The sequence below is a fragment of the Rhipicephalus microplus genome, chromosome 3 (genome assembly GCF_043290135.1).
Source record: "Rhipicephalus microplus isolate Deutch F79 chromosome 3, USDA_Rmic, whole genome shotgun sequence".
Lineage (NCBI taxonomy): Eukaryota > Metazoa > Arthropoda > Arachnida > Ixodida > Ixodidae > Rhipicephalus > Rhipicephalus microplus.
In genome coordinates this window covers 124,876,386-124,895,189 of record NC_134702.1, presented here as the reverse complement: position 1 = coordinate 124,895,189, position 18,804 = coordinate 124,876,386, and the positions used below count along the sequence as shown (strand labels likewise).

Genomic DNA, 18,804 nt, shown 5'->3' with positions numbered 1-18,804 from the left:
AACAGTCTGGCTAGCGTGAACGACACCATAATTCTGAAAGTAATCCTTCCTGAGACATCCAGACTAAATTTTCAAAGCAATGAGAAAGACGCGTTAACATATGTCTTAAATTTAGTTTGTGATAAGAAACTTACAATTAGTACTAAAAGACCTTTGTAAAGTTCAACAATACGCGCCTTGGCACATTCAGGAGCCGGCCATCTATACCAACAGCCACCATATCCAAGGTATAGGCAAAATTATTACACTAGAAGTAGCCCACTTTTCGATTCGCCTGCAAGGTTATAAGCACACGCTTTTTTACGTTTTAAAAGTGTGGTATCCACGTCTAGTTACGTTCATAAATTAATAGTTGCGATGTAAGTACCCAATTTTCAGATCTTATCGTAAGCTATTTAAAAGCTTTTTCCTCTTTTGAAATGGTAAGTCGGAGTTGCCGTGAGTGGCTCCTAAATTTCGGAAACAGAAGAAATGTCGTCGTTGGTCAGCCGCACCATCTGGATCTTCGATTCCTGTGACTGAATCAGAGAGACGCTACGTACGTGGCCATAGTAATAGAAATACATTTGACGACCAGGGCTGGGCAAAGGCACTTTGAATGGTACTGCGATACGATAAAAGGAACTCGCAGAAAAACTGCCGCCCGCATATTCCCACGAAGGCAACTCAAGTAAATGCGTCGCAAAGCAGGGGGGGGGAGGTATCACGTGAATATTGTGAAATTGGTTATGGTTATGGAACAGTTAATTATTTTGTTTTCATTATTCTTATTTGTCGATGAAAGGAGAAGCATTCCTTACCCTCACGTCAAGCGAAAGCCAAGTAAAGATTCCCTCGACTGCACTTCTCAATGCACCATTCCATTCCTACATATATGGGATGGCTAGTGAACAGTTGTGTAGCACGAGCAGTTGTTTGGATGCAAAAAAACTCTTTGACAAGCCTGTGTAACGCTGTCCGTCCATATCTCCGTGCCAACGCGCTGCACCGTGCTCCCCTCGGCGAAGGTTTGGGGGCTGTGCCAAGTAGGTCACACCTTCCCTCGCAGTGCGCGGTGACGTCACTCTCTCCGTCGCTTTCTGCGTGCTCACCGCGTGTCACCTCTCTCTCACTACAGCTCGCAACTACAGACCTTGCTACAGCTCGCAACACGCCAGTGCATATCGAGTGAACACTCTTTCGGCTCGTTTTTCTGAGATTGAGAGGACAACAGAAAGTGATGCTCCATCGCTAGCCGAAACATTCACGGAAGCGATTTGGCGTAACCCACATGTCGCCGGCTTTGCGAGGGTTAGCAAGGCCAATCGCGTTCGTTCGCGGGCCGCCGGCAAGGATCACGCTGCGCAGATTACTTAAACCAGCATTCCGCCTAAATTATGAGTGAGCAGGGAAGAGGTCAAGCATACAGCCGTTGTTACTAAAGCTGGGTGGTGCGCACAGTGGAAGAGTCCAGCGGGTATGAAAGAGAAAGCTACGCGCCATACGCCTCCCGGATAGTCAGCACCTGGTGCAAGCGAACTGGTAATTTTTATTGAAGAGCTCCACCTGTCAAATTAAAATGGTGTCGTAGTTCTGAGTAAACAGGCTTGCCAATGCATAGGTGCCGATTTTTCTCGGTGACTCGAAAGCTCACTCAACTGAAACTCTTAGTAGGGTGTCCCAAGTTCTAAACTTGCCAGCATGTACGTTAATGTAGCAGCGCGTAACAACCAAAAGCCCCAGGGCCGTTTTGTTGCCCTTCCTTATGGTATGTGGTGTCGAGTCGCGCACATAGCCTGGCATCGAAACTGATACAATGTTTGGCACCGTATCGAGGGTACAGACGCCGACTTATTGACTCAGTGCGTCATTTGACATGTTTCAAGATTGAAAAGATACAACAGAGGTGCTTGAAGGCGTAAAAACTAAGCAAACTATTCGCTGCTTCACCTGCTCAAATAGCGTTATTCCATGCGAGTCATCGCTTCAGACCAAAGTCTAATAGGCACCAAGGAAATCTTACGTGCTTGACGGACCCTCCCAGTAACCTTCGCATAAGTTTCATCTGGTCGTAACTTACTGAATGGATGGTATTATAGGGGCAGAGAATTAGAGCAGTGGCTGGGTCAAGTCTAAGGACACGTGGTAGCAGCGCTGTTACATGGTCATCAGTTTAGCAATATTTCGCAAATACGCATTGGCTTGCTTTGCTTACATCTATGTGGTACGAAGCATCGCACTCCCTCTCATAATATATTTAAGAAGCGAGTGCAGTGTCTACGAGAAAAAAGGAGGTTTTATGATTATCGACCACAACAAAAAAAAGGTTCATATATAAAATGAAATTAGCTGCTGGGTAAGCCTGCTTCTTTTTTCCGGAAAATAAACAATTCTAAGGTTGCGGTAAAAAAAATTACGAATGAGTATCATTGTAATAATGGCAATCGACTTGCAAAACACTCTTTAAAGCAGTCATGTTACACAGTCAGGCATATATATTTCGCACATGTCATGCAGTAAAATATAAATGAGCGTAAACAGCGTAAAGACAATGTTCGGTCATATATGAACATGTCGTCACTGTAAGAATGTAAAATAAGGCTACGTATTTACCCAGCAGAAGCGTTAGTGTCACCCTCACTGAAGTGTCGTCGTGTTTTTTTTAATTTTTTTTCTATAACGTCTCCCACACTTGTGTCAGTGTATCAAATCCCAAAGCTGAAACACGAGGGCAAAATGAATTCACTTCCCCTTTCTGCAAGGGCAGACCAACGTGCGAAGTGAGAAAGTTAAGTTAGTTTCGTGCGGCTGGCCCCTTCTTTTTCTTTTGGACCAGGTCTATATATCAGCAAAAAAAGAATGACATTGCAGCGCCGTAATAGAATAAGAAAAAAACGTGTGCTCAAAAAAATTAGAAGCCCTCGACATAATAATTCAAATAACATGCGATATCCATAATACGTAACTAGAAGAAGAAAAATAAACAAAAGAAGAGCATAAGTGACACTAAGCGACGTCACTACCAAAAAGAGCACTTCTTTGATGGGTTCATGGGTGTGTTTGGCGCACATTGGAATGCCTCCGAGAATGCGGCCATGTTCATGAGGGGCACGATGCAGCGAGAGCGGCCCGGGGCATATCTTTCTACAGTCACACGCTCGCTTTCACACCACTTCGCACAGTGACTAATGAAGAATAGATGCTCGGCCGTCAGGTTGAGGCCCGGTAGCGTCACATTTCGCTCAGCAAGGGGTAACGAAGCGAAGGCTGCGTGAGCGATGGCGACGCCCACAATGTCAGCCAGGTTCTCTGAGTCGATGATTGCGTCAAGGTCAGCCTGCCGGGCTCTCCTCGTTTCCTGCAAATGATTTGTGCCATTATTATGTGTGCATATTACAAATCGCTCTCACGGTAGAATGCCTTTCGAAACAAAAAGGCTCATTCAATCGCGATGCCCGGAGCCTCATGAGCATAGGTACGACCAGCCATGGCATAGACCACATATAGTGGAAATATTTCCTTCATGACTTCTTTGCGCAAACACGTACACGGACACAAGAAAAAGAGGCAAACAACACGGGCGCAAACTCACAACTGGTTTATTTTGAACAACGAACTGTACTTATATCTTAACGTAGCCCACACGCCCCCCATCAGTGGATCCAGGAACAAACGAGATAACCCAAAGCAAGCTTATTCAGCGCTACGTCATGATAAGAACCACGAAAAAAAAACAGCAAAAAATTGAAGAGTTCACGCATCTGCAGACGGATTGTAGCACGTGCCTTTCAAAAAGCGAAATTCTTTATCGGACAAGGTGACGGAAGCTTGGCTAACACATTTTTCTCCCAAGTTTCTAATATGGAAAGCTTCAATCAACTCCCTGTTAATTTTTCTCTTGTGAGTTGACAAAATCTTTGTGTCTGTAAATATTGGTACGCACCCACAAGACTTGCAGTGATCCACCAGATGTGTTCTTCCTGAACTACGTAATGCCGAGTCATGCTCCCTCAACCGTGTGTTTATACACCTTCCAGATTGCCCGACATAACATCTGCCACAGCTGAACGGAACCTGGTATACCACTGCTGTTCTGCAAGACCGGTAATGTTGGCTGTGTTTCATCTGGCACTTGTTCTTACTCTGCTTAGTGCCGGACTCCACCATGTTCCGAAGTCGTGGACACAACTTAGACAGCTTGTTGGGTGTTTTTTTTTTCGTGGTTCTTATCATGACGTAGCGCTGAATAAGCTTGCTTTGGGTTATCTCGTTTGTTCCTGGATCCACTGATGGGGGGCGTGTGGGCTACGTTAAGATATAAGTACAGTTCGTTGTTCAAAATAAACCAGTTGTGAGTTTGCGCCCGTGTTGTTTGCCTCTTTTTCTTGTGTCCGTGTACGTGTTTGCGCAAAGAAGTCATGAATGAGTACCAACTCGCCCAACTTTCAGTACTGTTGGAAATATTTCCGCCACACGTTTTAAAGGATTCGCAAAATCATTCTAAACGTTTGGCGGACTTGGGGGAAACTTATTGATGATGGCTGTGCCGGAAAGGCTAGTGGAAGCAGTCTAATCGACATCGATGTCACACGGCTAAATCACACGTTTCAGAGTGGCTTCAATACCTTAGTGTTCTAAATTTGACGTGGACTACACTTACAGCGAAAACTTTGCTTCATTCTTTATACAGCTGAAACTTTAGTAATACAAAATTGATAGAGATATAATTATTATAATACTATTGTTCGGGCATAATGTCCCAAAGCCACCATATTATGAGAGGCGCTGTAGCTGAGGCTCCGGAAATGCGACCACCTGCGGTTCATTATCGAGAATCTAAATCTAAGAACACAGGCCTCAAGCATTTCCACCTCCATCAAAAATGCAGCCGCCACGGCCAGGACTCGACCCCGTGGCCTGCTGGTCAGGAGCCACGTGCCTTAGCCATTAGACAACCATGGCGGAGTATGGTTATCTTCAGACAAGGCTGAATGTTATTTTCGCCTCATAATGCACATGAAAAGCTACTTCTGGTAATTTATACCAGTGGAATAAATACCAGCATATGCAAAACAATGTCGGAGACGGGAGAGAGTAACGATATAGCTAAAATTATTCTCAAAAATTCAATCAGCACCCGCGTGGTACGAAAAATTGGTGTTCACTGCTAGTAGCCGTTATCAAGCGGTGGGTGTGCAACCGAACATAGACCAGTGTTCAAAAAGAATGGAGCCGCATCTTAGTTATTTATACACAATGTTCTTGGTAACAGCAGATATAGAAATTGAATGTAGCATATCGGCAATCGGGCTTGCGAGAAAATTTTAGGTACAAAGAGGAATGGTTGCAAGCTTGCAGCTCATTAGGACCGAGGTAACCTTTTGTTGTTTTCTTGGTGGATTTTGACCTAAACAAAACATAAGGTAACTATACGAAGTTACGACAGAACAAAGTACGTTGCTCTAAACAAGAATCCGTCAACAGTTATTCGAAGAAGCATGTGACCCTATCTTCAAATATTTTTACGAGATAAGTTCATCAAAAATGGCAGACCACACGTACAGTGGAAATCGATGATATGCGAAGCACGACTGAGGAAGGTTGATATGTCACTGTAAAATGAACACTACGTTATGAGGCGGATGTTATTGATGCCGTACTTAGCTTCCATATCATGATAATTATGTTTGGACGTGCCAGTTACCTTCGTCGTCTTTTTACGTAAATTGATACGAAATTTGGTGTATGTGGAGCTAGCCAAACGGCCGCCACTTCACTATGAGCGCAGGATGCAGTCATGTTTTACATGACACGAATGTCATGATTATCATGTTTGCACCAGTCATATACGTTCCTCAATAATTTACGTCACATAATACCGAATTCGGGATATGTGAAGCTAACAAAAGGGCCGCCAGCGCATCATGAACGCTGCATGTAGTCATAATGTTACATGACACGCATCTCATGTTCATAATGTTTGCACCAGTATCATACCTTTGTCGTCCACTCGCGTACCCTAATATGAAGTTTTGTGTATGTGAAGCTAGCAAAACGATCACTGCGCACCATGAGCACGGCATGTAGTCAAGATTCACATAATGTGCAGGTCATAATTTTCGCGTTCGGGTTTCTCACTAATGTTTGCCACGCAAGTCATGTCATATTACACCAGTTTTGCAATATAACATGTGAACGAAACTACCGCGATAGCAGCAAGACCATGAAATATAAATTACGACATTCATCACATACATGTCATAATTTTCATGGTCTAACTTCTCACTTACGCTCGCCATGCAGTTATGTTATGCCATATCAAATTTGGTATCGACACTATTACCAAAACGGTCCGGTAAGCTATAAGTCATAGGCGGCTAGATAAATGAATAGACATATACGGTCAAAGCCGCTAAAGTGCTCTAAGAAATGCTTCACATTAAAAAAATCTCAGCATATCTAAGGAGTGAATGATGATGAGTAGGGAGAAGCGTTCATGCGTCCGTCCAGGCGCCTGCCCATGCGTCTGTTCGTCCGTTCGTGCGTCTGTCTGTCTGTCCTCACAAGTCCCGCCATCTCATATGAATTCATCTTATATTCATCCTATACAAGTACCGCCCTCCAGTGGACATTGTAAGGACTAAATGAGGGGTGGCGACTATAAGGACGTCACGGGATATACGACCCACGGCGTAAGGCGCTTAGAACCTAAAAACCATTGCTTTTTAATCTATCTTAAACTTGAGCCTCCTGCAAACCATGCATTTCTCCGCTACGGCCACTTTGCGGAGATACTTCCGTTTCAGAAGAGTCATGGCTCGGGTGAGTTGGTTATTCATAAACTTATCTCGTATTAGCGCGGAGAATATGAAAAGAAAAAAAGGAATAGACGACATGGACGTGGAGAAAGGCGGGTGCTATCATTAGCGCCTACATTTCAAAACGTTTGTGCCCTCTTTTTCTGGTTCTTTTTCATTGATATGTGTAGCACTAATACAAGCTAAGCTCACGTTTCAGGTTTCATTGTAAACAATGTTTATTCAATGAAAAACCATGAAAAAAGTGCTCTTTTGTGTTTCAATGAGATTTCGCACATTTAGATAGATGCAATAGATAGAACAACAGTCAACGCATAGCGGGTCTGCCGAAACACACAGTGCAGTTGCAGACCCTGTATGCCTTTTCTGAGGCCACTTATAATGTGAGTAAAAGAGGGTCTGTACCTCTTTGTCTCAGCGTTGAAATATATATGTAGGTATTAGCAACGTGGTCATAGAGCTCAGTCCCTTACATGTCATTGTTACGGCTGCCGAGGAGAGTTGGCAATGGCACTAAGTTTTTTTTTTAGATGGAAAGCAGATCTTCTACTACCTTCTGTAACGTTGTCCCTCCGTACATTCCCACTGCGTATGCTCGCGTCTCATGCCACATACTCGTGTCTTGTACCGGCCCAGTAAAGCACCCGCAAAATTGCTGCTCCCCTCCCCCTTTTCGCCTGGCAAGATCAACGCAGGCAGTGCCTGCTAGTAGAAAACCGACTGCTAGCGCTGTACAACCGTTCACTAGGAATTCGTTAAGAATTCAGTCAGGGGCGTCTTTACTTAGATTTCACTTGGAGAGCGCTAGCGTGAAGGTCGCCGCCAGTGTAAGCTTTAGCGACCGCTGCTGCGCATGTGCACATAGTTCCCTTTAGCATGAGGTGGTCTACGTTTCTTTGTTTTTCTACGGGCGAATCTCCTTAAGACGTGGCCCATGCATCCCCGATGTATGTAGCAGTAGAAGTAATAGTAGTCGTAAATAGCAAGCTCTTACTTTGTTCTTGGAAGGCCCGCTGGTTGGCAGTACTCGTAAATGATGAATATATGATGGGGTTCAATAGATGGATGGACGAACGGATGACAGACAGACAGACAGACAGACAGACAGACAGACAGACAGACAGACAGACAGACAGACAGACAGACAGACAGACAGACAGACAGACAGATGAACGCACAGATAGACAAACAGACAGACGCCAGATGAACAGACGGACTTACGGATGCTTCGTACCACACATCATCATTCACTCTGTGGATATGCTGTGATTTTTTTGCAGTGAATGGACATCTTGTTGCAGTACATAGAAGCTAATGTGTGGTCGTTCGACAGCATAGCAACTATGATTTTGACTTTGAACTTCGCGAAAAAAAAATTGTTTCCGTTATCAAAACAGAGACTACACTCCTTATGTTCCTTTTTTTTCTTGCTGGCAGAAAGCACCTTCGTACCGCCGTTATTCCTCTTCACCTCCTAAATGTTTATTTAAGGGTGGCCTCAACGCGCCCTTGCATGCATATTCAGAGCTACATCTGCCGCATCCTCGTGAGTCTCAAATAAACAAAAATAGGGCATTATTTTGAAGAACATGGCTGGTTTAGTCTCTCAGGCAACACACATTAGGTGAGCGTGTGCTCTCACGGAGTGCCATGGTACTGTCAAAGTACACTGAGATTTGAGTACACCTCCGAGCAGAACTATGCAATCTGACCATTCTCGCTCTCTGCAAGGAATATGTTATTTTTGCTGAAGCACAAGCATTTCGTTTTTTAACGTATAAATTATGAAACCTGAAATATTTCGGGGAAAGGAGAAATCCTAAAACAAAAAAAATTGAATGCAATCAATATGCCAAGTTAGCATTAGCTTGCTGCAACAGTTATTATGCCCAGTTAGCATTATCTTGCTACAACCCTGGACATTAGAAATTCTGATCAGCGATATCATAATATTGTGTAATGTATTTTTAGAAGTGAACCTCCTCTTAGTCTAACCTTGTCCTGCGTCAAGCGTGACCGGCCGTATCAGAAGAAGAGACAGACGGATGCACAGAAGGACAGACGGATGGAATCATCAACAGAAGCACGGACGGACGCACAGAAGTATGGACGGACTCCATGCATGGACGAACGAATGGGTGGAGGTATAGACGGACTTATGCAGGGACGAATGGCTGGATGCACGGATGAACGCACTCACTGACGGACGCATGCACAGACAGACCGACAGAAGAACGGAAAGGCAGATGGACGCACAGACAGACGGATAGATGGATGTACGGGCGCTTCTGCCCACTCAAAATCAGTCACTCTATCGATATGCTGTGATTTTTATTCTGGAACAAGCTGTACTTTGTAAAGTACCGTGGTTTTTAGGGGGATGAAATAACCATTGTCAAGCAAGCTTGTATTTAGTCTGTTATAAATGATATTAACCTGATAGCGTTGAAGAGTTCGTGTCGCAGAAAACCCGCCGCCAGCGTCGGCCCTGTCGGCTGTGAGCGAAAAGTCGTCTGTGCGTCTGTGACCGAAAAAATAAGCTACCGAGATACCCGCAGGAGGCCGCTACTTGTCCACGCGTGCGCACGCGATCAAACTGAAAAAGCCACGCATTCGAAAAAAAAAAAGCGCTCAAGGTTACGAGCTGCAGTAGTTTCTTTGCCCTGCTACCCTTCCCTGTTTAGTTTCCTGCGCTTTCGTCGGGACGAGAGAACAGATACTGCCATTGCAGCTTGTGACAAATCTTTGTAATTCCACTCGCACTGGATGGATTCTTAACATTTTTGTGGCGTTGACGTTTGAGGCAATAAACATTTCTTTGAACGAAATATACTTTCTTAGTGCGCAGGGAACGTTTTCAGAAGGATTCTCTGCGCACTAAGAAAGTATAGTTCTTTCAGAAATGCAATACCAACCAGCCCAAGTAGCCACTCTTTCGCAATGGGCTCTTCTAGTGAATTAATTCTATGATTACATGAAAAAGTGGTTCAGGGCTCCTTTAACGCATTTTATTCGACAGGTGCCACGACGAAAACGAGCCAATTTGGCGATAATAGCGCTTGGTGGTCCAATCTACTGTGTGCGTGTTTGTGTGCGTGCGTGTGTACGTAAAAGAACATATCAATAAGTATGCGCTTGGCGGTTGAAGGATGATCCAGGGGCCAGATTTCACTATCGCGTTCAACTCCTCAAGGCAAAGCTCGAGGGTCCCCCAATTTTTTCTCTACACGAATAAGGGTTACAAACGGGCTCAGTTGTGGAGCGTTCTGGGAATACGGTGATATTTGTGGTAGTGAAACCGGTTCAAATTAATTCTCAGTAAATACAGCATATTGTATTTGCACGACGACAGAATTCGCCTGCAATCTTGTCTTGCTAAACAGACTTCAATCGTATAACAGCAACTGTGGCGACAGATCTTATGCTACTGAAATTTTCTTTATTTTTTCAAGGTTTTATATGTGCCCTCCAATTTTTTTCACCGATGCTTGGGTTCGCACACGGCTTTTTTTTTACAAAAAAATTAGTGCCCTTCAAGTTCAAGTTCATCGAATAGATGAATAAAGACACACTCACGACTGTTTTGTGTGAGTCTCGAATGCAAATCACTCTTTCTGTGTACGTCTTCAGGAACTTGGGCGTTGTCCATTTTCGAACTTGGTTGTCCGCATCATACTCGCTCCCATCCACGTCATAACCGTGCATAATCTCGTGAGCAGTTGTCTGTATTACAAGAAAAATTGAAAAACATGTTAACACGTATATGTGTACCGTAGATAATTCATAACCACACTTCAATGATACACACCTATCTATTTTTATTTTCTGCCCAAATGGCAAGCACGCACATTGAGCGGCTGGCACAAAGTGACAAGGAAAATGCAATCGTGATATTCTAGTGCTTCAGGCAAGGGTTTGAATATTAATATTGACGCCAGCTCCCTCATTGAACCAATATTTCTTGTGCCAACAAAAGTATGGTTGTTTAGATCCTCCGCTCGCCTCCGCAAACAACCACGCCATTCGAAGCTTTTTCGCATAGAGCACGATGGAGAGAGTGTTATTTACAGGTATACTTATTCCGGTATATGCACCATCCTCCTATAGTAGTTACACGCACTTCACCTTTTCACTTTCTTCCGATTCGTCCGGGTGGCTCAACTTGCAACACATGGACATCGCCAGGACTTTCCACCATATCCAGCAAAGCTTATACTGACGATAGTTATAGCGCGAGAACAAAACGACGACGCAGAGACAAGAAGGACACGAAAGACATGAGACATAGCGCTCGTGTCTTTCGTGTCCTTCTTGTCTCTGTGTCGTCGTTTTGTTCTCGCGCTATAACTATCGTCATGCCATACCAACTAGCCCAAGCTGCCACACTTTTACTGACGTTAGGGCCGAGGCGACACGGAAAACTACGCGGAGGGTGGCGAACAATTGCATAACCAGCACGAGACTACAACGCCCTTCAAAAATCCTCTTGCACCACCTTCTAACTCTCCCTTCGAGATTCTTGGTGGCGACCTTTTTGGCTCGTTCCCGCATTTCTCTGGCGTCCATCGAAGGGCCACAGTCTGCGTCGACCACCTGACGTGCTGCGCACGTCAGGTGGTCGTCAGGTGGTCGACAACTGTGACAATACTTGCTACAACAGCATCTCACGTAACGCAGCCTAACAGGAAGTTTTCAACAGGAAGTTTTTGAATATTCTACGCGAAATTTTGAGTTACTCTTTCGCGCTAACGGGCATGCGTCGTATGCTAACTGGTTGAAGGTTCCCGTTATGTGACCGAAATAACGGGTGACCGCAACGAAGGCTTACTCAGCGTACATTATAAGAAAACTTCCTATTAGTGTAAGAAAACGTCCGTTCGTCGCCGTCATGATTGAAAAAAAAAATAAATAAAATAAATATGCGTCTCAATGTCTGCCAGTTCGGCCGTGCCACGCCCTATCACCCGCACCCCAAAGACCTCGTGAAGTTTTTGGACTGGGTTGTGTTGCACATGCAAACAATTTATGTCACTTAAAAGCAGGAAACTTGAGACAATGTTGGCCTGCTTGGCCGCTACATCGCAAACGCGTACAAGACCACCAGCATGACACGACACGACACACCTTTCTTTTTACTTTACGTTCGCTCCCCTCGCAGCTGTCTTGACGCTATCCTGCCTGTAAGCTGTATCTGGGAACATTCGTTACGGAGTAGCTATGCTACGCTCAAGAAGCACGTCGTAACTTTGTTTGGTCGTGGACACCAGTCCGGAAACGTGGTTTGTTGCGGAAGTTCGTGAACCGTTACTCCTCTCCACTTCCGATTCTCGATCGCCTCAGTGAAGTGAAATGCGTTATCCCTAGTGTCATAGGCGTGCGTAGGGTTCCATTCACGGTGAGGGCGGCAAAGGTTTGTCGTTGTGCCACCCCCCATCCCTTTTATATCACTGCATAAGACTGACTTTGCGCTCCCCCCTCCCAGAGTCGCGACGCCCCCCTTTTCTGTTATCCTGCGGCATCGATGGCATCAATGCCAAGGTGTTAAAGAACACCAAAGAAATCACCAGTGTTATTCTTTCTCATATGTTTCAGCAATCGCTCTCATCCGGCACTGTTCCTCATGACTGGAAAGTGGGTAAGATCGTTCCAGTTCCAAAACCAGGTTCATCTAGTTACCGATTCATATCCCTAACCAGCGTTGGTTCAAAAGTAATGGAACATATAATTTATTCCGAAATTGCTAAATTCCTCGTCTCAGTTAAGTTTTTTCACCCTAACCAACATGGATTCCGAAAAGGACTCTCATGCGATACTCAGCTTGCATTATTGATCCACGACTTAAGCGCAAGTGTTGACCAGTTGACGCCATTCTTATAGATTTCGAGAAAGCCTTTGACATTGTTCCCCACAACCGCCTTATACAAAAGCTCTCTCAATTAAACCTAAACCAACTTGTCTACGAATGGATTAAAGACCTTCTCACTAACCATCAGCAATTCGTAGAAGCTAATGATACGTCTTCATTCCTTTCTAACGTCATTTCCGGTGTACCACAGGGAACAGTTCTGGGCTCTCTCCTCTTCCTGGTTTACATAACTGAATTACCCGATAATATTTCACCTAACGTTCGCCTCTTTATTAATGACTGTGTAATATACCGACCCATTACTAACGTTTCAGATAGAGTTACTCTCCAGCGTGACCTTCTGAAACTTGACGAGTGGTGCAGTAAATAGCTCATGGTTTTAAATACTAATAAAACTGCACTTGTTTCATTCTGCAGAACTTTGCTGCTGCTAACTATAAAATTATTGACTGCACAGTTTCTTCCCTCAGCTATATTAAACACATTGGCCTTTACATTTCACAGAATCTAAGCTGGTCTTTTCATGTAAGTAAAATAGCTAACAATGGTAACAAAACTCTTGGTTACTATCGTCGTAACATACATCTTGCCCCTCCTTCAGTAAAATTGCTAGCCTGCAAAACTAATTCGCCCTAAACTAGAATAGGCATCCGCCATTTGGGACCCACCACAAAGTAACCTAAGTAAATTCATGGAACTAATTGGAAACCGTGCAGTTAGATTCATCTATACTGACTACTCATACCACACCAGTGTTATTACCCATAAAAGTAAAGCAGGCTTACTTAACCTACATCTACGTCGTAAGATTTCTAGACTCTCATTGTACCACAAAATGTATCATGCGTTTCATCATAACTCCCTTATTCAGCCAGCCCATCGGACTTCAGCCCGCACCAGTCACCACAAGGCCGTGTACCCCTTCCTGCTTGCAATACAGCCCACCATCATTCCTTCATTCCTCAGGCAGCCAGGGGTTGGAACGATCTTCCCTCAAGTGCCGACGACTATTCCAACACAGATACAATAATTAAGAAATACCGTAGAACCGCTGTTTTACTAAATCTTTATTGTTTGCCCACTCCCTCAAATAAAGCCCAGTCTCGGGGGCCTTTGAGGTATATAATATAAAAAATAAATAAATATCAATGCGTGAGGATGACTTTCTGCCCCCCCCCCCCCCCTTCTTAGTTGACTACGCGAAAAAAAATGGCCACCCTCCTCCCACCCAGCCCCTCCCAGGCACACACCTATTTCTAGCCGAACGAGCGATGATCGCCACTTCCGACAAAACTCAGCCAACGCACGTCTCATGCATTGAACCTTATTACCACCAACATTCCAATTGCTTCGTCCAAATGGCATCTTATGCAAACTGGAAGTGAAACGTGGTGGCGGAGAAGGAAGGAAGATGAAGAATATGAAGCTGGACTAGCTCGCGAGACGTCTCGTGATCTACTTTTTTCTGTGCTGTGCATCTATACTTCCCATCTTGCAAATAAATCCACTGCATTTTCAGGAAATTTATGCATCTCAAATAGTACTTACCATGCCAATGCTGCCGTAGTTCAAAGCCGGAGGACTTCCCACATTAAAAAACGGATGTTGAAGCACAGCTGCGGGGATCACCATTGTGTTCAAGTTTGTTGCATAGTAAGCGTTCACTTTCGTTTCGTCGAATATATATGTCGTATGGTCTTTCCACGATTGATGGGCCGCTGCTTGTAGTGCTGCCTTGTATGCTTTGAAGAACCTGTTTTTGTCCACGTCCGGGACATCATCTGTGGAATGTAATGCAAATAAATCTACCTAGTAATGATAAGGCTGTTTTTCTTCAACTAGTTTGTGCGGAAATTTCAAGCGCATGATGCAAGTGTTGTGATATCTGACTGTTCTCGTATGCGGCAGAATGTTGAGGCGGCATGAAATTATACTGAGAGCTTTACATATCGCACCGTCACTGGAGTGCTCCTTTTTTTTAAGTAACTAGCCGGTAGTCAATTCACGCAAACGGCTGTCGTCTGTAAAAAAACCTTGCCGTTCAGTTGGTCTAGCAACCGCCACAGCTGCGCAACACTCGGTCTCACTTCACCTCGCTAGCCTTACCTTACGCAACGCTGCAGATACGGTGAAGCCTCGTCTCCGCAATGGCGACGGTGGAGGCACCATGCCCGACTATCACGACAGGTAGGGTGACGTCATGCTTACCGCGTGTGGCCCGCGCAGCAACCGTGTAGAGATCGAGAGAAGATTAGAATTGCTGTCACCTAGTAAGCGTTTCTTGAGGATGAAAAGGTTTGATTGGTATATCGGGTTTAGCGCCTCAAAACCAGCTTATGATTATAAGAGACGCTGTAGTGGAGGGCTCCGGAAACTTCGACCGCCTGGGGATTTTTAACGTGCACGCAAAATGAGCACACGGGCCTACAGCGATTCCACCTCCATCGAAAATGCCGCTTCCGCAGCTGGGACTCAATACCGCGACCAGCGGTTCGACCGCCTAGTGTTTCATAAGGAAGAATCCTCGTGTAGCGACGATGATGACGAACGGATATTTCGGCAAGACGACAATGACACTGCCGGATATGAGTAGTAAACAGCCATGAAAAGTTTACTCGGAAAATAAAGAGCCGTGTCACTGAGTACCACACGGCCGTAAAAATTGACCAATCAGCAATCGCTGAATTTTTTATGTGAAATTTTTCAACGAAATGGGCAATGATAACTGTACTTGCCGTACACATGAACTCGTACCACAAGGAAGCTATGCAAACTACACTCGTCCTACTTGCCTTTTTTAAGACTATATGCCTCACTTGTTTGTATGGGGCTTTTTTTCCCGCTTTCAGTTCACTTTCATTGTCATTTTGTCGCCACGCGGTGAATTCCTGCAGGTTATATATTTTTTGTACGATTTTTATAATGAAAGAACCACATTGTATTGAATGAATGGTGTCAATTTATCCGTGCAAAAGAAAAGCGGTAAACTTTAAACCAGATTATTTCAGGCATTCAATGAGCTTTTTTTTTTTCTCTTTATGGTCACAAAATGGTTCATGAGATGACGGAGCTTGCACTCGCGGCGTAACAGTTCGAAAAGCAAAGCTGGTTGGTCGAATAGCCATAGTGAGCTCTAAAAAATCCTAGCATATACTGAGTTCACACCCAGCTTTAGCAAAGTTTGTAGCTAGCCAAGCACGAAAGTGGGATTTGCGATTCCCAAGCTGTATCCTAGCAGCTTCAGAGTTAAAGCAGTGCATAGGCGAAAATTAAGCTTAGCACCGACCACGTTCAAACCTGACATCACTCAAGTTAACCCTACGGATCAGCAAAGAAACGCCATTGGTTCATCTAGCATCGCTGTTTCAAGTCTTACGTGGCCAGTGCAACTCCATTTTTGTATAGGCTAATGTTTGAAATCGATCACACGATATGGTGTCTGGGAGTTTCTTTGTGCCCAATCTAAAAAAGAAAAACGCGCACTTTGCGAAGAGATTGAACTGCTTGTTCAAATTTCAGAATAGAAACTCTAGGCTTTGGCGTTGAAATTATTATGTGCTTTAGCATGGGGGTAAAATGTTTCGGCGCTGCCATTCTTGGTCATTACTTGAAAGTGAGAATTCGGTTAAAAATGCTTGTCTAGGCTGGAGTTCACTAAGTCGAGGGCTCTCTCTTCCACGACATTGTGAAGCCTTAAACAGCATTGTATAAACACACCACAGCCTAGTAGAAACTTGCCATCACCGAAAGCGTAGTCACAAAGTGTGTTAAAAATAACCAACAAAATGATATAAAAAGTTATTTATTAATATGTATCGGCTTTGGAAATAAGTTGACGCCTTACTTTGAAAGTAAAATTAACAGTAAAATTGGCTGTCTTCCTTCGACCTAGCTAGCACATTTCACTCAAGCGATCAGGATCATGCAATAAGAAGTGAAAATGACGCGTGCGACATGTTTCATCAATATTTTTAGCGTGAATCATAGAACAAATATTTTGTGCTAACTGCATACCATAATATTTATCTATCTTGGCGGGATCCAGTCGCTGGCCAGAACTTCCAATGTAGAATTTCATATTGCTGAGCTTCCTCAGTGCAACTCGTTTCACGTTGCTTTCGACCCAACTTGATGTGTTCAAAGCGTTGTGGAAGGCCTCACGTATTTTCATTGCCAGTGACGTGGCCGTCTTCACTGTCTCCTGCGGCATCACTGATTTCCAAGCGTAAAAACAAAACGATAATTACTTTTCAATTAACGGTACTCAAATCAACACAAATAAAGAAAAACATAAAAGCTTCAAACTGACAGGCCAGTGGTGAAAGCAGTACAAACGCCAGCATGCGTATTCCCTACACACTGAATGAAGATGACCTGAAATAACCTCAAAAACTGGGTAAACCATTTGTCCTCTGGCGCACTACCTTTCCTGGGTTTTTTTTACCACCTACTCTCGAGGTAAAAATTTACTCTCGTGCTAACTGAGTTTTTGAACGTAGGCAGAGTAGTAATTATTTACCCCAGTGAGGTTTTGAGCGAGTATAGAGAGAGTAAATTTTTACTGCCTTCACAAGGTTTTTGAGGGGATTTCAGAGACTTATTTCCGGTGGTAAAAAAATAAAAATTGATGGGTGCATTCGCCCAGAGTCGACAAATTTATTAAACAGCAGAATTGATTGAATTTATTAAACGGCAGTATTGCTGACACATAGATTCACATACAGACAGACACCCACACACAACAAATGTAGAATAAAACGCCACTCGAACAGACTGCACGCATTGCTAAACTACACTTTGACAATCCGGTATATATAGGCATGACTTTTTGACCTGCCTTGTAGGACCAGTAGGAGAGCTTTTTTTTTGCATCGATAAACAAGAACGGTTGAAGGTGCAAGCGCAAGCTTAAGGTGGGCTGCAGGGCACTAAATGTCACACCGACCTTTTATTGTAAATCTACCCAATCTCACCTTTTTGAGTATCTAATAATTACTTTGCACCCCGGGCTCATGGCCCTACGCGTGTTAGCACTGCTGATGCACAAGTCCATAAAATATACCTAAGTACGCACAAACCATGGTAGCTCAATGATTCTCATTGAGCGACGGTGCACAAACACAGTAGCAGCGCGTATTTATCAAAACGGGCGTAGAGGAGTGGTGCACGCCTGCACACAAGCTTCTTACTGACGGCGCACTAGGCCTTTTTGAGGAGAACGGCTATCCGATGTATTCGTCATTTCCGACACAAAGGAACACGTGACCGCTATCTTACGGGGACGGGGCGGTGTGACTTCCAACGAAAGACCACCGTCCGGGTTTTCTTCGTGCTCACCGGCAGCCGCTTGTTGGTTCCGTCTGCCTCGTATAGGCTTCGTGCTACATGTTTGAGAGCAGTTGGTGAATGAGGTGGGCAATTCGGGCAGCACTTTACTCATGCAGACATCGCCTACTGTGGAACAAAATATATGCGATGCTTCTTTCACATGCCCCGGCGACACCGGCCGCGGCTCGGTGCCGACGACAGAGTGAAGCATTTTGGTTATTGCTTCTCCAGTAGGCAAGCACGGACGATGACACCAGATTGATTTTGTTACCACTGGCAGATATTCGCGATTCGGCTCGGAAGCGAGATATCCGCGACGTGCAGGTTTGGAGGCGCTCAGAAGCGCACGGTCGTTTGACGATGTAGGAAACAAGTGAGATCCATCAGCCCAACCAGACACACAGATACCGAGCTTCTTGCACCGTCTGTCTCCAAGGTCAACGCCGAGCAAAAGCCAACAATTTGTGAAAATATGCAGGAAAATTTCCTGAGCAGGTTTTTTGTCTTTTTTTTTCTTCTTTTGAGATCCCCTCCCCCCCCCCCGTCTTTTTTTTTCTTTTTCGTTCACAGAATGCTGTTCTCGCTTGTTGTGCTTATGCTGCCTCAGTTCCAGTGAAAGTGCGTTCACTCGAGGTCAGTCCCGAGGCACGGCAATGCCAAAAAAAAAACTGTGGTCCTTGCGTACCTTCAGGAGAGCGTCACAATGGGGGTATGGGGCAAAAGCCACGGAAGCAGCTGCACCTTGCAGTCACGTGGTAATAAACTCTAAAACGCAGGATAAAAATCCCGTGATAGAAAACTCCCTAAGTGGTA

The 18,804-nt window shown here is 44.5% G+C and overlaps 1 protein-coding gene across 1 annotated transcript in view; it reads right to left on the bottom strand.

The window, feature by feature from the left end:
* Positions 1 to 2,833: 2,833 nt before the first annotated feature.
* LOC142802943 (endothelin-converting enzyme 1-like) overlaps positions 2,834 to 18,804 on the bottom strand; it is an 82,281-nt gene continuing 66,310 nt past the window's right edge. Inside the window, exons 8-11 of the mRNA XM_075888027.1 lie at positions 16,678 to 16,875; positions 14,212 to 14,444; positions 10,374 to 10,520; positions 2,834 to 3,337 (exon numbers count right to left, since the gene is read on the bottom strand). Of these exons, the coding sequence (XP_075744142.1) occupies positions 2,999 to 3,337; positions 10,374 to 10,520; positions 14,212 to 14,444; positions 16,678 to 16,875 (917 nt within the window). The 3' untranslated portion in view covers positions 2,834 to 2,998. The remainder of the gene's footprint in view (positions 3,338 to 10,373; positions 10,521 to 14,211; positions 14,445 to 16,677; positions 16,876 to 18,804) is intronic.